Genomic DNA, 20,907 nt, shown 5'->3' with positions numbered 1-20,907 from the left:
ATTGATATTTAGATCATATTTCTTAATTAATTCTTTATAATTAAACCATAAGATACTATAAAAATGTCCGCACGGGTAGCTTAGTTGATTCCTATGTGGCAAATTGTGAGCAATGAGACATGATCGAGCATTGATTGTCGCAGTGTAGGAGTTACACCAAATGTAGTGAGTCATCCCACATTATCAATCACTTAATCACATTGATTTATCACCTCTACAAATTCTATCAAACAAAAATATAAAGATCAGAGCAAGAGATTTCGCCTTTTATGGGCAAGATAATGTAAACATTACTATAAAATCATAAGACCAAGGCATTAAATCGTAAATTGTTGCGACTCATATAACGTTTTGTTGGGGGTTGAGTGAGGGAAAAAAAAAACAGAATTTTTAAATTCTAAAATTAACCCTTTCGTGTTTTCATGATTTAAACGTATACTAACAAAACAAAACAAAAAAATAATTTATCATATCTATTTTATAAATAATTTTATATTATATGTTATTTAGTCCGACCAATCAAGCTCTAAATACGAAACAAAACGATGTGCGTGGGAACAAAACGGAGTGGTTATGTACAGTTCCTATGCGTGAATCTTTGCTAAGCTCTTCTGGCATTAGCTTTGTAACAGCTCTTAGCTCAATTAAATTATTCAATAATAATAATAATAATAAATTTAAACATTTGATAAATTTGAGAAGGAAATAAATAACGTTGAAAAAAAAAAGGTAAAAGAAAATAAAAACAAAACAAAACAAAAAGATAAGACCAATTTGGATTTAGTATATTACAATGAGTGGGACCCATGGGAACAGTTTATTTCGACCGTCTCCGTTTGTCGTTTCTGTCGTCTCCCCGTCCTTCACCGTCGTCCCTTTTGCGTCTCTCTCTCTCTCTCTCTCTCTCTCCAGACTATTCTCTCTAACTCTGTTTTCTTCTGCCTTTATATCTTCTCCTTCTTCTTCGTCCTCTCTCTCTCTCACTACCTCTCCCAGGTTTCTTCTTCTCCTCATCTCTATAAGCTCTCTCTCTCTCTCTCTCTCTCTCTCTCTCTCTCTCTCTCTCTCTGTCTCACTCGAAACTGTGGTGTTGTCTGGGGACTCTCTGCAGGGCTGCAATTTAATTTGTTGGTTTCAGAAGTGTCTCTTCTGCTTGATTCCTAACCCTCCCATAGAAGAGGAAACGGGATTTCTTCCCTGTTTTGCGATCTCCGAAGCGTTATGAGCGGTGCGAAACGCTGATCTTTCCGGAGATCAGTGCTCCCATCTTAAGCTAGCTACAAAGCTTGGTTCTTTGCATACCGGAAAACGCCATGGCCGGCAGCGACGAAATCAACGCCAGTGAATCAAAGGTGAAATTAAGAAATATTTGGTGTTTAGTAGTGTAGTATTGTTGGTTTGTGGTAGTAATTGGAAGAGTTGTGTGATCGTTTAATGATTGATTTGTGTTTGGGAGTTTGTTTGACCGTACTGTTTCGAGAAAGTTCTGTTTTGGAGGACCCAAACCTTGATCTGGGCAAAAAGATTGAGTCTTTACATTCGATTTCAAGATTTGGGCTTTAACCATGTATGCCCAGTACGTTTTCTTGTGGCTATTTGGCTTTTTTTGCTTATTGATGATATAATAACGGCCTTTCTGGAATCAAAGTGTCACCTTTTTTTGCCTTCTTGTTGGGGGCTTGGGTGGTGTTAGTTTGTGGTTCACTTTTCCATTTTCTTTCTCTTTCTGGATACGCATAAACATTCCAGATATGATGTTTCCTTTCTGGATGATGAAATACAAACTGTTTAATTTTAATTTCATTTCCTGTCCTTTTGCAGAAGGTGGTTCCGCTCAATACATGGATTCTCATCTCCAATTTCAAGCTCGCTTACAACATGCTCCGCCGCCCGGACGGCACGTTCAACCGGGATTTGGCGGAGTTTCTGGAACGGAAAGTGGCGGCGAACACGATTCCGGTCGACGGGGTTTACTCTTTCGACGTTGTGGATCGGGCCACGAGCCTGCTCAACCGAGTTTACCGGCCGGCGCCGGAGAAGGAGTCGGATTGGGGGAAAGTGGAGCTGGAGAAGCCTCTGAGCACCACGGAGGTTATCCCCGTCATCATCTTCTTCCACGGCGGGAGCTTCACTCACTCCTCCGCCAACAGCGCCATCTACGACACGTTCTGCCGCCGCCTCGTCAAGATTTGCGGCGCGGTGGTGGTTTCCGTGAACTACCGCCGCTCCCCGGAGCATAGGTACCCCTGCGCGTATGACGACGGGTGGGCCGCCCTGAAATGGGTGCATTCCCGGCCGTGGCTGAGGAGCGGCGAAGATGGGAATTCCAAAGTCCATGTTTTCTTGGCCGGAGACAGCTCCGGCGGGAACATAGCCCACCACGTGGCAGTCCGGGCAGCGGAGTCCGATGATGTTGAGGTCCTAGGAAACATCCTGCTTCATCCCATGTTTGGTGGGCAGAAGAGGACCGAATCAGAAACAAAACTGGACGGCAAATACTTTGTCACAGTCCAAGACAGGGATTGGTACTGGAGAGCCTATTTGCCAGAAGGGGAAGATAGAGACCACCCAGCATGTAACATATTTGGCCCAAGAGGAACAACCTTAAACGGACTAAACTTCCCCAAAAGCCTCGTCGTCGTGGCGGGGTTCGATCTATCCCAGGACTGGCAATTAGCTTATGTTCAAGGCCTTCAAGAATCTGGGCAGGAGGTTAAACTCCTGTTCCTCGAACAGGCGACAATCGGGTTCTATTTCCTGCCTAATAACAACCATTTCATCTGCCTAATGGACGAGATAACCAACTTCATCCACCATCTCTAACTCTTCATACCTCACTTAACCCCGCTATATATACATCTCCTGCTAATATATATATATATATATATATGTTCTGGACTTCTGGTGTGTCTGCCGGTTATCCGAGGATCATGTTTGGATCTTCTTTTGGCTGCAAACTTCATCAACTTCACTTTGGTATGTACCTCTGAGTTTTAGGCTATTTTTGTTTTTTGGTATTTTGGCAGAAGCATTATCCAGTTTTGAGATTTGCTGGTGAAATTAAGGAGGAAGTAGTAGTAGTAGTAGTACTACCATGTAAGTGGTTTCTCTGCTTGGTGCCATCCAGCATTATCTGGTTTGATGCCAGAAATCTAATTTTAGAATATGGATTTTGGGAAAATCCATGATGTTGTGAAGAACTGAAGATCATATATATATATATATGTAATGTGTATACTTGTGTATTAGAAATATATAGTCTATTTTGCTTATAGATTTCATTTAATTTGTCTCTAGCTTTGGTTCTCTATATACGAAAATCGAAAACTAACTGATCTCCTCTCTACCTTATGCTTGGCAAAGAACTACAACTCCATACTAGCTGCGATCTAGCGAAGTTTGAAGAAATATTGTGCTTGTCATACATGTAGGGTAGAAAATGCAACATCAGTGACAAAAAGCACAACGCCCTAAAAGGGTTCATCGCTCTTTCAGTAGTGTCTCAACTTAAAAGCAATATATGTCATGCTTGTCATACATGTAGTGTAGAAAACACAATACCGGTGACAAACAAGTAATATTGTGCTTGTCATACATGTTGTGTAGGAAACACGATTTCGGTGACAAAAAAACATAATACCTTAAAATGGTTCATCGATCTTTCTCTTTCAGTAACACTAGCTGACTCAATTAAGAAGCATTGCATACTTGTCATACATGAAGTGTAGAAGACGCAACACCGATGATAAAGAAGAATGTTGTGCTTGTTATACATGTCGTGTAAAAAACACAATCCCGATGACAAAAAAACATAACACCTTAAAAAGAGTTCATTGCTCTTTTAATAAAACTAGTTGTGTCAAGTTCTCAACTAAGAAAGCAATGTCATACTTGTCATACATTTAGTGTAGAAGACGCAACACTGGTGACAAAGAAGAATGGTGTGCTTGTCATACATGTTGTGTAGAAAACGCAATACTAGTGACAAAAAAACACAACACCTTAAAAGGGTTCATTGCTCTTTCAGTAACACTAATTGTCTCAACTAAGAAACAATGTGATGCTTGTCATACATGTAGTATAGAAAACCCAACACCGGTGACAAAGAAGCACGTGTCATGCTTGTCATACATATTGTATAGAAAACATCATCCACATGACAAAATAACACAACACTTTAAAAGTGTTCATTGCTCTGAGTAACACTTGTTATTTCTGTTAGACTAAATATACAATCAAATATAATACTTGTAATAATCTAACCTCATAGTGGAAGCGAAAGGATCAAGCAAAACTCTAGCCATAGTTGATACCTCCATTGTATTTCTTTGTGAATAGCATGGTATATCTACTATATATAGCTAGTACTAGTATTAATGTGTTGATGTCTAATTGGAACATGAAGTTCATCCACATTTTGAGGGAACATAATCAAATTGCGGATTCGCTTGCGAAGAATTTTGCCCTTAACCACGAGTTGGTTGTGTTGTATTTTTGCCCTAACGCCATGCTCGCGGATTGCATCCGCAAGGATAGTTTAGGTGTTCCCTATGTCCGCGGTGACTGATCATTTTGTTTCCCGAGATTCCACCCTTCCCTTGTATTGAAAAAAAAAATGTGTTGATGTATAAATGGTAGTAGTAATTTCTACCGAGTAACAATGCCTCCAACTTGATCTCCGAACAATATAGATGGTGTATTTCACGTATTCCGGAACCGTGGTAGGACCTGTACTTATATAGCCTTATATGCCATCAGTATAGGCTTTAATTTGTAACGGAAACCTTACATCCGTTTCAAACCACAACATAACAGACATAAATGACCTATTAAACTTACACCACTTAATAATGTCATTAATTACATATAAAAAATGTTATAGTTTCAACTAAGGGGGCGTTTGGTTCACGGAATCTTGGATTACCCCAGGTAATAGGATTACCTCCTGGAAGGTAATGTGAGATTTTGGGAATGTAAGATTTGACCTTGTGTGTTTGGTTTGAATGGTGTAATATAATATTACCTTGTTTGATTCAGGGTTATATTTTAAGTTATATGGATCAATTTACAATAATGCACTCAATAATATATATATATATATATATATATATATATATATATATATATATATATATATATATATATATGGGAAGGGATCAGGTGCATTTGTTGCTTCTCGTGCGGTTGTGCGGTGAATTAATGTGCGTGAAGTTTATACTTAATGTACGTGAGTGTTGTTCTTAATGTGCGTGATGTTAATATGCGTGAGTTTTGTACTTAATGTGCCTGAGTGTTGTGCTTAATATGCGTGAGATTTGTGCTTAATGTGCGTGAGTAGTTCAGAATTACGAACTCAGAAAGAAGCAGAACAGAAAATCACCATATAACTATGCTACTGAAAAGAGAAGCACCCATATAGTCATGATAAAATGTTTGCACCAGCACCCTTTTCGCACCTTCATTCTTAAGAATATGAGCTATGCTACTGAAAAGAGAAGCACCCATATAGTCATGATAAAATGTTTGCACCAGCACCCTTTTCACACCTTCATTCTTAAGAATCTGAGCAAAAGCATCAAGAGAGCTCTTGTACTTGACGGCTTCACCAGATGTCATCATCATTGGGTAAGAAGCAATACCAGCACCATTTGTGATAACCCATGCGAGAACAAAGCTAGCGAAGAAACTATCCTGTAGGTCTCCACTTTTATGCTGCATTTTACACATTCACGCACATTAAGTACAAATCTCAGGCACATTGGATACAACACTCATGCACATTGAGTACAAATCTCACGCACATTAATAACCGCACAATCGCACGGGGAGCATTCACCCGCACGGGAACCTGAGTCTATATATATATATATATATATATATATATATATATATATATATATATATATATATATATATATATATATATATATATATATATATATATTATGTGTGTATATTTATTTATATCTATCAATGTATATCAAAGCTTAAATATTAAAAAAAATTAAATATATAAATATACACATATGTATATTTAATTATATAAACATATATTAATTTCATTATTATTATTATTATTATTATTATTATTATTATTGTTATTATTATTTGTTAACAAAGGAAAAATTGGAATAATTCAAGATAATCTAAGATTACCTAAAAAAAAATGGGGTTAATCACATTACCTTGAAACATTACCGACACATCAGTTTTCAGGTAATATAACATTATCTGGTAATCTCATAACTTGAATCAAACAAAGTAATATAACATTACCATACTCATATTACCTAAGTAATCTAAGATGACATGAACCAAACGCCCTCTAAAAGATTAAATTGCCAATTAGACTACGTATATTTTATACGGAGTATTATATTAGAGAGTATGTTATACCCAACACGTTAAATGTTGTCATAGTAAATTTACATTTTACATTGCAGTAAAAATGTTTGTGCTACAACATGTGTGGATAGAATTTAAGGTTTTTACCTTGTACTCATAGGGTTATGTGTGTTGTACTATGGGAGATTGGACAGTGTGCACAATATGGATTGAATTTTCCTAAATTGGAGACACCGCAGTTTGGTCAGACAGACTTGCCAAAGTGATGAAACACTAGACTTTGGGTGTTACAATTTTGGTGGTGGACCCGATTGGGACTCTGTCGGGTCGTCAACCCTAAACCCCATCCACCAGAACTTATTATTTTTTTTTTTTCTTTTTTGATGCAAAAAGAATATGATTGGACGTTATGAGTCCGAGTCATATATCCATCCATCACTAAAAATGGATCCGGGCCGCCCGGAAACCCGCCAAGTCTTTTTTTTTTTTTTTTTTTTTTTTTCTTTTCAAGGATTTGATTTGATTTATTCCTGTGTCAGCTTTTGGATAGTGGAGGCGTGTTTGGAGTTTTGGGTACTTGCTTTTTCTTGGTAGGCAATAGGGAGAGAATAGAACAAAGGAATTGGGACCTGTTTTTTTGTTTTGTTTTGGTTTTGGACAAGAACCCTTGGATCTTATATGGATATCTCTCAATATTCGATTCAATATATGAGATTATTATAGATTGATATGAATCAATTTTCCTTTTCATCCTATCATAGGTAAAAAGAATGAGAAAAAAAAGTCTTCAAAAAGCAGCTAAGTAGGTAAAACATGATTCTCAATTTCTCATACCTAAAAATCACAAGTTTAATTATTGACATACAACAAACTCTATGTCAAGTTGGCTTATTGCATGGGGTCTTCTTAGTGCGGATAATGTGTAGGCTATTATATTACACATGAGCGGAGTTTACTTAATGTGATTTGTAGATTATTACACAAGAGCAAATTTTATCCAATATGATTTGTTAGTAGTGGATTAGTGGATATGGATTTTCTTTGCCAAAAAAAGATGATATGCAATGTTGTATTATTGAAATTTGATATTTTGCCCGCATGGACAGCTCAGTTGGTCACATGAGTGAAGTGAAGTTTGGAAACATTGACTTGGGATCGAGTCTCACCAGCGGCAGTGTGGGAACAACCTCTCAAAGTGAGGGGACTCCACCAACAAAGGTCTAACATCTATGTTCAGCTGAGTCCTCTCAAATGCTCTGTCGCGCCGGGATAGGTCTAGCCTATGTGTTCAGTTGAGATCATATCATGATTTACATCTTCTAAATCCCAAAATGCTATGTTGGATCGGGATGAGGATTTAACATTTTGGGATCAATATGAAATTTGATATTTTGTTGGGTGTTGTAACATTTTGATGGTAGAAAACAAAGGGAGTGTGGACAAAATGAGTATTGACTTTAGGGGCATTGTGTTTGGCATTTGGTTATAGATCGAGATAATAATATATTAATAATAATGATGAAGCCCACTTTGGTTGGTGGAGAATTGACGTATTAAATTCTGTGTTATGACCAAGTCATGCAATTAATTAACTAAAAACGTGGGATTAGTGAGTTTTGTCGTGTTATAGGTAAGGACGATATAATTAGGTTGTTTGGCGTTTGGATTATGTGGTGTGAGCATGAGTCATTGTCGTCAAAAACCGTACTAGGGTTTCTGTTTTTAATCCTTCTTAATTGTATTCTTCTCACCCAACTTTTGCTGTTTGCTAAGCTGTCACCCAACTTTGATGTAGAACCATGCATGCCCATTTACTACCTTTTATTTTATGTTATTTTAGTAATTTTTTTTTCTCCATAAAATAGTTATATGATTAGAAGTTTATAACCGAGTTTTAGGATTGTTTGGTTGGATGTAGTTACAATTCAATTACAACCAAATTTATTGGTCATCAGAATTACAGTGTTTGGTTGGAGGGAATTGCAATTCCTCATTTTGTTGAATTGTAATTCATACCCTCCCTCATATGAATTGGAATTTAATGGGAAAAGGAAAGGAAAAATGGAGGAAAATGCCTTTTTTTATCCTTGATTATTATTAGCATTATTATTACACAAGGACATTTTAGTCTTTATACCACTCTTTCTGTTCTCATCCACAATAATTCTATTCCTCCCTACCAAACAATGTAATTTGAATTCCTACTTTATTCACATCTTATTAATCTTTTCCCACCGAATTACAATTCAACCCCCCCCCCCCTCCCCCTCCCTCCTCCCCCCTCTCCTAATTCCTTCCTTCCAACCAAACGCCCTATTAGTGTTAGATTCTTTGTGCATACTGTACATTTTAGTGTTAATTAAGTATCAAACTATATTTCTTTAATTTTTTTTTGAATGCTACTAGCTCTATTACATTGTAGTATCTGTTCATATACTTTTTCATGAGCCTAGAAATTAGTCTGACAAAATGAAAAAATATGAATTATTAACAAAAAAAAAAAAGAAAAAAAAAGTGGTGCCCCCATGGTTAACATAATGGTTCGTTGCTTAATTTAAAGTCACGACGAAGATAATAATGTAGGGGTTCAAATCTCACTAAAACATGAATGACAATGGTTTATGATAATGGAAGGTTTGGATTAAATTATATTCGTTATGCACACATTAAAACTAAGGTACGATCTATGGGCTGATGAAAATGGGATTATCTTTTTTTTTTTATTATTATATATAATTAGTAGTCAATGAGAGTTGGGTTTTCCATAGTGGGTACTTATCATCATTATCATCATCATAGTACCAAGCAATAATTGGTCGTGTGATGTTGTCGTTTATTGCCTTTGCACCACATGGTTTTCCACAACCTACGCAACTTTGATTACACTATGTTATTCAACAACTCATCTTCATTTTCATTTAATAAATCATTAATTATATCCATTATATTCATCCATACAATTTTCTTATACTAACTAATACATACGGAGTAATATAGATGGGAAAATTTTCAATATCGAAAATTGTCATGCATGATTATATTAGGGAAATTCTATTTACATCACCTATTTTGCTATTTGTACCACCTATTTAGTAGGTTAAATAGCTTTATAGGTGGTGTAAATGTCAGCATTAAATGTGGTCAAGGATTATTATTTATTTTTCATTTTTTTAAATTACAAAAAAAAAAAAAAAAAAAAAAAAAAACAAACAAACCTCCTCCATCCCGTCACCTTCTCCGGTGAGAAGGCAGGGACTGTCTTCTCACCGGAGAAGCCCAGTGGGTTGCCTTCTCACCGAAGAAGGCAACTCAATGGATTGTTTAAAAAAAAATAAATAAATAAAAAAAAAACAACGAAGGAAACCATGCCTTCTCCAGTGAGAAGGCTATGGACATGCCTTCTCATTGGAGAAGGCAACTGGATTGCCTTCTCGGGTGAGAAGGCAACTGGATTGCCTTCTCGGGTGAGAAGGCAACTGGATTGCCTTCTCCGGTGAGAAGGCAACCCAGGGGTCGCCTTCTCCGGTGAGAAGGCGACCCATGTAGCCTTCTCCGGTGACATTAATCTTTCTTTTTTTTTAAAAAAAAAAAAATTTTGAATTAATTAATTATTATTTAAACATAATAAATGTGATTTAATTAAGGTGGTGCAAATAGCATTTTGACCACTTATTAGGCTATTTGCACCACCTATGTATTTTTTTTTTTTTTGAAGGGAAAATATAGCTTTTATTAAAACAAATGTTTAATACAACTCGGAATAGAAAACAACCAAACAGAAGGACCAGTTTGAGAACGAGCTGCCCTTGCTAAAGCATGAGCCGCTTTGTTCACTGATCGTGGAAAATACTTTTTAACTTTTTATTATAACTTTTTAACTTTTTATATTTTCAATTTACTTTTTATCTCATTTTAGTCAAAGGGGGGTGCAAATAGCAACACCCTTATATTATCATCTACAAATTTAATAAGAGCCAATAAGATTGTGTCATAACAAAAATTAAAAAATATTAGTGTAATTATTGATTGAAATGAATGGTTCATATTATTTTGATTTTTATTTTTTCTACTTTACCTTCTATTATATCATTTATTTTTCTTAAATACCCTTACATTCCGTAAGTGTAAACTTTAGTAACAGAACATTCCCTTAACTATTTATTATTCTTAACTTACTTATTAATTTTCATAAAGAAAGTCTTAGATTCGAACCTCATCCCAATTAAAATTGACATTATTGTTAAACATATACTATGAATATATTAGATTGTATTAAAAAAATACAATATAAAATTTAACATGAACTTTGACCAATTAATTAGAATCATATATTAGAATGAGAAACTATGCCTATAAATTGTGAACATTTCAACATTCAATATATAAATGATGTACTTTGACTCGGATCCATGGCATAATTGTTGGAACCTTACAAATTACAATGCCAACATCTTGAGTTGGGCTTTTGCTGGATTTGCATATTCATAGGCCCAAATAACCTTAAGAGAAAAGTCTGTGCAATTCATGCATCCAAATTCCAGAGAAATGGAAGAGCCCATTTCATATATGCCATGGCCCATGATCATTCAACACTTGATCTGCCCAGTCTTTATATTACCTTATCTAAATAAAAACATAATAAGTCTCAATTCAGATCATATTTCTAATTTATGTTTATTTTTTAATACATTATGATATAAGAGTTTTACTATATAAAATTTTGGACAAAAATATTCAACATTATAACTTCTATTATATTTTCTCATTATTATTGTCATGCATATGCATACACAATAAGTTTGATTTCATTTTAGATGGCAGAGATCTATTAGATCTTCCACCAGAAGAAAAAAAAATAACTCAAAAAAAGAAGAGAGGAAACTTGCCTTGGTGGTAAGAAGATAGATGATGGCAAGAAGATGAAGAAGCAGCTGGTGTAGCAAGAATAAGCTGAGAGCAGATGAGGCATGGTCGGTTGGTAGAGAGGCGTAATCCGTTGGTAGAAAAAGGCATGAAAAATGACTTTTCAAAAAAAAAAAAAAAGGTCATTTTCGTGAAAACATATCTATTTTTCATTAACTTAAAATTTTTTTTCTTTCCAAACACTAGAAATCCAAAAAATAATTTTTAAAAATTATGTTTCCAAATTTTCAACACACCCTTAATATTTAAACCATACCATAATTATTATTCAAATTATTAAGTATACTTAAAATTTAATATTAAATATATATTTTTGTGCATCGAGATATTAAAATATACTAGTATAACGTATAATGGTAAATATTTTTTTTTGGAAGAATGAATATTTATTTTTAAACAAAATTTTAACGAATCACTCACCCCACCCAAATCGTAATCTATATTCCTTTATTAAAATCGCTTCTGAGATTTACCTCATAAAGCGTGACGAGATTGATTAATTTACGAGAAATTAATAAAAATAAATGATAATTTCACATTTACTTGGAGTGCATCTTCATCTTCTACAGTCGTTTATTCTTATTCCGTAATTTCTCCTCCATTTATTGACTGGAGTGTTTATTACTTTATTTATTTATTTATTTTTTTGGGGTTTTTCCTGAGAAGGGTGGCAGAGGATATATGATAAGAAAAAGAAAGAAAATATGAGTGTGTTGTGTATGAACCCCGCAAGTCAACAACCATTTAGCCCGAACAATCAGGTGAGTGAAATTTATTAATTTTTGCTGATTTTTCTTCTTTCTATAAAGTGCATTCCAATTCTTGGTCTGTAGCCAAGCTGCTATTTTGGGTTTCTTTTTAATTTTTGTTGTTATCAGACACAACTAATCCTTAAAAACTGGAAGGATCTTGAATTGCTATGAATTCTTTTGATGAACCGATTATCTATACTGTTGTGTATATATGGCTGCAGAATTTTGGGAGTTGAACCGATTTTGGTATGCCCTTGTGTGGACATGTTTGAGTCTTGGGTGTTTGTTGAAATGCTTTAATTAACTGATTTGAATCCACTTCACGATTTTTATGGTATCCCCAATCTGATTATAGGTCTGGAGTTTTGGTTAGTGTTATTATACCCTGCATTTGCATTGTTCTTTGCAGGTTTAGTGTTGTGAGAACTGAATTGGGGATGAATGAGAAGTTTTCAGCTGCATTTTGTATGTTGGGTGGATAAATTTTGGGTGTGGGGCTTTGCTTGAAATGTACTTTGTATATCCCGAGACTTCGGTTGAGGAAATGGGGTTTGCTCTGAGTAGATTGGAAATAGATTCTGGACTGTTCGATGGCTCAAGTCATGGTAATTCTGAGGTTGCGAAGATGGCTCAGCATGACGGGCATTTACATTGTTTGGACCATGAAATTGCTCAGCTCACGAGGCTTAGATCCAAACCTAATGAAAACTTGAGCAAGGTGTTAGGTGTGAAGAAGGATGTTCCCGTTTCGATTGTCAAGATGCTAGTTGGCAGAGAAGCAAATTACTCGGGGAGAGGAAGTTTCTCGTCGGCTGATCGTTGTCATGTTTTAAGTAGGTATCTGCCTGTAAATGATCCTTGCGTTGTAGACCAGATGCCAACGAGGGCTTATGTATCGCAGTTTTCTACTGATGGCTCTCTATTCATAGCTGCATTTCAGGTATTGCTAATTGCTGACTTTATATATTTCCACGTTGCTGAAAATGAGCACTTGATTAAACCTTTTCGGTTGACTGTATTTGTATCTTAGCGTTATTGCTTTCCATCTTATGATTTATCGTCAAGTGTGCATTTTAGCCTTGACGTGTATAGTGCATAACTGCAATTTTCACTGTATATTAACTTATTTTTTGGTCAGACTACGAGGTGTTCTGTGCAGGCCCTAACTGTAGGAGGCACCTTTAAGCCTGTACCATACTCAGACTAATCCCCTAACTGTATATTCTAATTTCATGGTTCCTAGTTGTGTAAATGCCCATTATAAACCGCGTTGTTGTGTACATGTTCCATTCCCGTAAGGGCACGATGCAGGGTCTAACCCAAGAAGTCAAAGTTTAATTCTTTACACCTCATTTTAACGTGCTATGGCGTATTTTTACTTGTATGAAACAGGGAAGCCACATTCGAATATATAACGTAGAAAAAGGCTGGAAAATCCAGAAGGATATTCAGGCCCAAAGCTTGAGATGGACAGTTACCGACACATCTCTTTCACCAGATCACCGGCATCTTGTGAGTTTGTACACTTAAATTTGCATAGATATGAATCCATATCCTCTTTTGGGCTTGAATTCATGTTTGTCTTCAATTACAGCTCGGGAAAGATTATAATCCCGAGAGACCCATGCTTACAAAGCAATATATTTAAATGATAACTTTGCAGCCACAAATCTCACATCTTTGTCGGGCAATTATTCTTGCAGGTCTATGCTACGATGTCACCCATTGTTCACGTTGTAAATGTTGGATCTGGTACCACCGAATCGGTTGCAAACGTCACTGTATGAACCAATTTATATAGTTGTTATCGGGAATATGATTTGGACTTCACGTTCCTCTTTGTAATAAGGTGATTTCTTGACATTGAAAAAGTGATCCTTTGCGACTTTAAATGCAGGAGATCCATGAAGGTTTGGACTTTTCCTCTGATGACGATAACGGCTATTCTTTTGGAATCTTTTCCGTAAAGCACTCCACTGATGGTCGGGAAGTTGTAGCTGGGAGCAGTGATGATGCGATTTATGTTTACGATCTTGAAGCAAATAAACTTTCCCTTAGGGTTTCTGCACATGGGGTACGGTCAGTTTGTGATGACAGATTCATCGTTCCAATTACCCGTCATTTGCATGCTTAACGAAGTTTATTTCTGATGCAGTCCGATGTCAACACCGTTTGTTTCGCTGATGAAAGTGGTAACCTTATTTATTCTGGGAGTGACGACAATCTCTGTAAGGTAATGTCTGAGATAATACATATATAGTTTTTTCTAATGACGTTTGGTTTTTTAATGTAAGCGAGTTTGATATTTATGAATTACGATGCATTCTATAATAGGTTTGGGACCGACGTTGCATTAGAACCCAAGGTAAATCGGAAGGAGTGCTTATGGGACACCTTGAGGGTATTACTTGTGTTGACAGCCGGAGAGATGGCCGCTATCTCATATCAAATGGTAAAGATCAAGCAATCAAGCTTTGGGATATCCGCAAAATGTCCTCCAACTCTACTTGGTATGTTCACCCTCCAACGCCATGGCTACTCGAATCATATCTACGCATATTGCGACTTTCTCTGACATATATATAATTCACATTTTTTCATGTTCATTCCCGGAGGAGCATATAGTTGAAGCATGTGCTTCATCTCAACTAAAAGCTTAAGCTGATAGTTGGACTCTGCACATTTATGTATGTTTATATATTATATGCGCAACACGCACCCACACGTGCGGCGCCGGTCACTTTTGACCAGCTCTAGAAGTATGTGCTCCATCTCAATTCTCAACTAAAAGCTTAAGCTGATAGTTGGGCTCTGCACATTTATGTATGTTTATATATTATATGCTCAACACCCACCCTCACATGCAGCGCCGGTTACTTTTGACCAGCTCCAGAAGCGTGTGCTCTATCTCAACTAAAAGTCTAAGCTGATAGTTGGACTGCACATTTATGTTTATATATTATATGCTTAACACATAACATTCATACATGTTCACTTCTATTATATTCCTTTCTTGAGAATCTGACGAGCAACATTTCTACGCTTCGTTGTTCTTTATCAGCACGGGTGGGTGGTATAGGAATTACGAATGGGATTACAGATGGATGGACTACCCTCCTCAGGCGAGATACCTGAAGCACCCCGGTGATCAATCGGTGGCTACTTATAAGGGCCATGCAGTATTGCGTACTCTGATTCGCTGTTACTTCTCCCCGGCATATAGGTTAGTGCAAGCAAACGCCCTCGTTATAAGTCCGTTCTCTCTTTCTACACTACCGTTTTGTCCATTCATTTTAACTTGCTCGAGTTTTTGCGATTCTCAAACCCTGGAATAAATCCATGAAATTTTCTTGTTTGGTGTTTTGCAGCACGGGCCAGAAGTATATTTACACCGGATCTCATGACAAGTGCGTTTATGTCTATGACTTGGTATGCTCGTTTTTCTTTATAAGATGCACACACGAATGTCACGATCCTCTTCTGTAATTGATATTTTTCCACCTCGGGATTAGTTTCTGAAATCGAAAAATCTTTGAAATATACAATCTTCGTTTCTTGGTCAACCAGGTGAGCGGTGCCCAAGTGGCGAAACTGAAGCACCATAGATCGACTGTAAGAGATTGCAGCTGGCACCCGCATTATCCAATGCTCGTTAGCTCTTCGTGGGATGGGGATGTCGTGAAATGGGAATTTGCAGAGAATGGAGAGGCGCCAACTCCTGCAGAACGAGAGCAGCCTCGAAGAAGATGATCCCCAAGATGACAATAGCAGCCATGTTCTGCTGTACTGTTACTGCTGCATTCATGAAAACTGCAACGTTCATATGAATTCGCAAGTTTTAGCTTATGAAATAAAGTGATTTGTGAATATTTTGGACTGTAAATATGATGATTCATGGGGGATTATAGACACCATATATATGCACAGATTGAAACCGAACCCACTCGGGTTTTCTTAGTGCTTGTTTGACCAACAACTTACATACTTCTTTAAAGTTGGTTTGCATTGTTTATTTGTTTTGTTGAGAAAAATGAGATCGAGAGATCAAAAATAAAGAAACAAAAACAAAGAAAAGAAGTTTGCGTGGTTTGGTTGAGAGCCTACGCTTATAAGAGTGAAGGGGATATTTTATTAATTGTAATGATAAAAGATTCAGAATTGCAAGAATCCTATTAATAAACAACTCTAATGGTACACATCGTTGTACCGTATCGTGAGGTGTTGTCTCCACACGTCTGAATCACTCAACAAACCTAGTTTAGGCTCGAATAGGGATGGCAATTTCAATCCGACCCGTGGATATCCACCCGAATCCACCCCGAATGGATCGAGTTTTTTTGGGTGATGGTGGGTGGTGGGTCGGGTATGGGTCTTAAAAAAGAAAACCCGCGGTGGGTCGGGTTGGATTCGGGTTCTATGTACAAGACCCGTCTAGAACCCCACCCGACCCACCATGTGTGTGTGTATATATATATATATAATAGTAAAAAAAGTACTAGTATGTAGTTATTTATAATAGTTTATATAACTCGTGTATCTTTTTACTATTTTTTATATCAAAACTACTAAGTTTATTTTTAAAAATTAACAATTTAGTTATTATATTTAAATATTTCCATTATTTATGTTTTAGTATCACTAATGGATTTTATTTTTTTTTTATTATGTGTAAATAATTTAAATATTATTTTTTGAAAAACATAATAAGATGATAAGTGGTGGGTACCCGTAGTGGGCACCCGCACCCGGTGGGGGTGGGGGTGGGTTCTGAAAAAAGTCCACCTGATGCGGGTTGGAGGTGGGGGTGGGTGGAGAAAATATATGGTGGGTCGGGTGATGGATGTAGCCCTCCCCGACCCACACCCGACCCATTGCCATCCCTAGGCTCGAATAGTGAAGACTAAAGACAAGTGTTGTCAGTTTGTTACACTCTGTTTTTTATGCTAATCATCTTCCGATTAACATATGAGATAGCACTGACTTTACACTCTATTTTAGAGATAACCGTGTCGAACCAAAACTAATAATTATTTCGTGTAAAAGTTTTGCCTTTCATTGTGGACACGGTAACGGTGCCGTTAGTGGCACCGTTATCTTCCACCATTTTTTTAAAAAAAATTTTAGACCGCTTTGTTATAGAAGCATATGTTCATAATTTTATTATTATATGTTCATAATTGTAAGTTCATGATGTCAGAACTCTATGTTCATAATTCCATAACTGTACATTCATAATTCCATAACTGACATTCATAATTCCATAACTGTACATTTATAACTCCACAAACGAATAACACCGTTAACGGCGAGACAAAATCAATTTTTTTAAAAACTGGAATGCCACATTTTTCCTAAAAACGATGTCGTTTTGGACTCGTGTCCACAACATAATTTGCGCAGACTAATCTCCATTCACTTCAGGCCGACCCAATTAAGTACCAAAGTGCTGACCAAATTATTATTTTTTCATACTAACATGGCTAACACTTTGCCCCTTAATTTTGTATGTCTGCAATATGAATTGCAACTCGCTTCTCAACAATCCCACAATAGAGATTAAAGAATCAATTTTTATCTTGAAAAATGAGGTAATTGAATAAGTGACACATAATTTTTGTATCTAAAGGTCCCGTTATCCCGACACCAAGGTGGGGGTGTTTAGGAGCGCTATGGCCAAACAAGATGCATTATTGTAGATGGTCACAGACATTAGCAACGGCGTATTAACAGTACTGCCTACCAACCATGTTCTCTGACTTCTTTCATTATTACAAATCGTACTTCATCTCCTTCCTTGTGAAAATATATAAAACTAAAAAAAAGACAGAAACTTCCCTTAAAAAATCCATAATCAATTTATGCACATTTTTGTTTATGACATAATTTTACAAAATTTAATAAATAAATATCATCTTGAAAAAAAAATCAATAATAATAATAATAATGAAAATACTATTCCTCGTCCACAAAGGTAAAATTCCCTAGCTCCAGACTCTTGCACCCCGACCCTATAATATAGGCGAAATTCCCTTTTTGCCCTTGATGCAGCTGTCAATTCCCTGTTTTACCCTTCCAGCCGATGCATTGTTGTGTGGGCCTCGTCTTTTGCTGCCCGGCTCGCAACGGGCAGGGGCTCTGAACCGGCGGCACCATACAATTATACTGCAAACACAGTGAGCTGCTCACCGGAATCGCCGCCGCCGGGTTGATGGAGATTCCGGTGAGATAGTTGTGCTGTAAGTATAGAATCTGAATACTGGCAGAGAGTAGCCGGTCCACGATGGTTCTCGGGACCTGGCCGGTGAACTGATTGTTGTTGAGGTAAAGATTCTGCACGGTGGAGAGGAGCGGAGATATTTCGCCGTAGAGACGGTTGAAGCTGAGATCGACGGTGGGGATGGTGACCTGATTGATGGGTTTAATGGGGCCGGAAAATTGGTTTCTTTGGAGTTGGAGATTTGTGATGGGGAAGTTGAAGATGTTTCCCGGAATGCCGCCGGTGAAGAGGTTTAAGCTCAGGTCGAGATAGTTCAGCCGGTTTAGCCGGGTTAAGATCTGGTCAACCGGGCCGGTCAGCCGGTTCCATGACAGCGAGAGGTACTGGACTGACTCGGGGAAGGCGTTGGCCGGGAGCCGGCCGGAGAGGGCGTTGTGCTTGAGGTCAACTCGGGTTAGAGTTTGGGAGACGAACCGGGGAACCGAACCGGAGAGACGGTTATGGCAGAGAATAACGTTGGACAATGCCGGCAACGCTCCGATGGCCGGAGGGATACTCCCGGAGAATTGATTGTAACTGAGATCCAGCGTTTGCAACCCCCGGAGCTTACCAAGCCCCGACGGAATCCAGCCGGAGAGAAAGTTCCGGCTGATTCCAAGAAACCTGAGATTCTCCAACTCCGACAAGATTTCCGGCAATGCACCGGTTATCCTCCCCGGAACAACGCTAAACTCAGCCAGCCCAGAAAGCTTCCCAATCGCCGGATCAATCCGGCCAGTCAATCCCGGCGACCCAGCTCTAGGATCACCCAGATTCAACGCCACCACCTTATCCCCATCGCAAAAAACTCCGGCGAAGCCACAGGGATCAGAAGTAAAATCCCAGGAACCAAAATAGTTGGACCCCGGCAAATCATCCAAGCTTTTCCGAACAGCTTGTAAAGCCAAGAAATCCACAGGGTCAAGAATCGCAAAAACTGCAAAGAACCTACACTGAAGAACAAGGAAGAAGAACAATCTAAGCATTGTGTACCCGATTTTTCAAGAAAAGAGCAGAAGATGAAGAAAAGAAAGCTTTTTTTTTTTCCCAGATTTCTTTCTTTCTTCTGGGAGAGAAGTGAAGATTTTGGAAAGGGCAATAACTGGTGGCGCTGCTACTATGTTGTGTCAGTGTGTTACGCTTTTAGGTGGAGGAGAGGACACAGATTTTATGTTTTGCTTCGTTTTTTTTAATGAAAAATTATGTACGTAATATTGTGGAGTTCGAGGGATAAACGGTTGTCCGAGCCTACGTGGATGTCCGAAGCTGGGTGTTTAGGTGACAGATAAGCAGGCTCGAGTTTTGAGGAAGATGACCATGTAACCTTTTTGTCTTTATGCTTAGGAGTTGGAGAAATGAAAAGCGTGCCTTGTTTATTAGATTAGAGGAAGAAAAAACTAATTAAATAAAAATTGGGAATGATGTTTTCCCATTATTTATTGAATACTCATGAATATTCATCTCATTTGATATGTCTGATTCGGTTAATAAGGCTTTATTAAAGTTATTTTTAATTCAATTTGTTATAATATTAAATTTAATATTTGTATATAAAATATACGGAGTATATATTTAGAAATTAAAATAAAAATATTATTAAACGTAAAAAAATTAAATTTAAAAATAAGTAAAAATAAACAAAGAATAAAAAGTTGGTTTGACCAATGAATAGTAAGTGAGACAGATAAAATGGGACAGAGGGAGTACATGTATTATTATTATGGCTACTATTTGCTCATTTAGCCTTGAAAAGGAAAATGATTATCCATCTATTAGGCATGCAGCTCAGTTGATACTCGGATAGTAAATTGAGTCTTGAAAAAGAAAATAAATATTATTTCTATTTCTAAAAACTAATTAACAATTAAGAAATAGAAATAATATGTGATCACAACTCAAGGAACGAGATCAGATTGGCATGCATTCATGTGTGTTGGGGGCCTGCTCAATTAGATTCTTATTCATCACTATCATTTGATTCTTAACATCAACATCAAATATTACCTAGCCATTTTACATGTTATTATAATGGGTGGTTTAGTTGGAAGTAGGTATCGTACAAGGCACAAGCAAGCAATAATAGATTTGATAATGTCATTCTTTAACTTATACGGCTTAGCTCAATGGTTCAAGAGGCAATATATTTAAGAGAAGAGATCTATGTTTGAATTTTGAGTCGGTCTTGATTTACATTCTCCCAAATGCTCGTATATTTTTTTTTTTAAAAAAAATAAAATTAATATACGACATCCCAACTTGTTCTTGTGAAAATAAAACCCTTCTAAAATCCCCTTCCAACCATATATCCAACCCTCCATGAAAATAAAACCCTTCTAAAATCCCCTTCCAACCATATATCTAACCCTCCATTGAAGATTAAGCCACTCCCTTTAATCGTCCCGGCTTGTTCTTTAAAATAAAACCCTTCTAAAAGCCTCTTCTAACCATATATCCAACCCTCCATTGAAGATTAAGTCACTACCTTCGGTCGTCCCAGCTTGTTATTTAAAATTATAAAACTCTTCTAAAATCCCCTTCCAACCATATATCCAACCCTCCATTGAAGATTAAGTCACTCCCTTCAATCGTCCGAGCTTGTTCTTTAAAATAAAACTCTTCTAAAATCCCTTC

At 37.0% G+C, this 20,907-nt stretch overlaps 3 protein-coding genes across 6 annotated transcripts; 2 read left to right on the top strand and 1 right to left on the bottom strand.

The window, feature by feature from the left end:
- Nucleotides 1-1,059: 1,059 nt before the first annotated feature.
- On the top strand, nucleotides 1,060-13,192 carry LOC109191332 (gibberellin receptor GID1B-like). Of its 3 annotated transcripts, none has more exons than XM_019341946.1 (4): nucleotides 1,060-1,352; nucleotides 1,822-2,821; nucleotides 6,290-6,294; nucleotides 13,180-13,192. In XM_019341946.1, the coding sequence occupies exons 1-3, from the start codon at nucleotides 1,314-1,316 to the stop codon at nucleotides 6,292-6,294; spliced, it is 1,044 nt and encodes a 347-aa protein (XP_019197491.1). In that variant the 5' UTR covers nucleotides 1,060-1,313; the 3' UTR covers nucleotides 13,180-13,192. The 3 variants fall into 3 exon arrangements, with proteins under 3 accessions (XP_019197491.1, XP_019197492.1, XP_019197493.1); XM_019341948.1 differs by lacking the exon at nucleotides 1,060-1,352 and adding an exon at nucleotides 1,367-1,576; XM_019341947.1 differs by lacking the exons at nucleotides 6,290-6,294; nucleotides 13,180-13,192 and having other exon boundaries at nucleotides 1,822-3,272.
- LOC109191330 (LEC14B protein) lies at nucleotides 11,919-16,009 on the top strand. 2 transcript variants are annotated; one of them, XM_019341943.1, is made up of 10 exons: nucleotides 11,919-12,029; nucleotides 12,430-12,960; nucleotides 13,413-13,532; nucleotides 13,724-13,801; nucleotides 13,918-14,094; nucleotides 14,176-14,253; nucleotides 14,355-14,530; nucleotides 15,082-15,243; nucleotides 15,389-15,449; nucleotides 15,588-16,009. In XM_019341943.1, exons 2-10 carry the CDS (start codon nucleotides 12,529-12,531, stop codon nucleotides 15,768-15,770), a joined length of 1,467 nt encoding a protein of 488 aa, XP_019197488.1. In that variant the 5' UTR covers nucleotides 11,919-12,029; nucleotides 12,430-12,528; the 3' UTR covers nucleotides 15,771-16,009. The 2 variants fall into 2 exon arrangements, with proteins under 2 accessions (XP_019197488.1, XP_019197489.1); XM_019341944.1 differs by lacking the exon at nucleotides 11,919-12,029 and adding an exon at nucleotides 12,073-12,266.
- A 1,827-nt stretch (nucleotides 16,010-17,836) lies between these two features.
- On the bottom strand, nucleotides 17,837-19,480 carry LOC109191331 (LRR receptor-like serine/threonine-protein kinase ERL1). The gene has a single exon (XM_019341945.1). The coding sequence runs from the start codon at nucleotides 19,260-19,262 to the stop codon at nucleotides 18,072-18,074; it is 1,191 nt and encodes a 396-aa protein (XP_019197490.1). The 5' UTR covers nucleotides 19,263-19,480; the 3' UTR covers nucleotides 17,837-18,071.
- Nucleotides 19,481-20,907: the final 1,427 nt, after the last annotated feature.

Source organism: Ipomoea nil, unplaced genomic scaffold (genome assembly GCF_001879475.1).
Source record: "Ipomoea nil cultivar Tokyo-kokei standard unplaced genomic scaffold, Asagao_1.1 scaffold1619, whole genome shotgun sequence".
Lineage (NCBI taxonomy): Eukaryota > Viridiplantae > Streptophyta > Magnoliopsida > Solanales > Convolvulaceae > Ipomoea > Ipomoea nil.
The sequence above is the reverse complement of the archived record's forward strand: the minus strand, read 5'-3'. Positions and strand labels throughout refer to the sequence as shown.

Bases quoted from the DNA above. Each gene is read 5' to 3' on its own strand.
- LOC109191332 (XM_019341946.1), top strand. From the start codon at position 1,314: ATGGCCGGCAGCGACGAAATCAACGCCAGTGAATCAAAG. The intron at 1,353-1,821 runs GTGAAATTAAGA...GTCCTTTTGCAG, and splicing joins TCAACGCCAGTGAATCAAAG to AAGGTGGTTCCGCTCAATAC.
- LOC109191330 (XM_019341943.1), top strand. From the start codon at position 12,529: ATGTACTTTGTATATCCCGAGACTTCGGTTGAGGAAATGGGGTTTGCT. The intron at 14,095-14,175 runs GTACGGTCAGTT...TTTCTGATGCAG, and splicing joins TTAGGGTTTCTGCACATGGG to TCCGATGTCAACACCGTTTG. The intron at 14,531-15,081 runs GTATGTTCACCC...GTTCTTTATCAG, and splicing joins ATGTCCTCCAACTCTACTTG to CACGGGTGGGTGGTATAGGA.
- LOC109191331 (XM_019341945.1), bottom strand. From the start codon at position 19,262: ATGCTTAGATTGTTCTTCTTCCTTGTTCTTCAGTGTAGGTTCTTTGCA.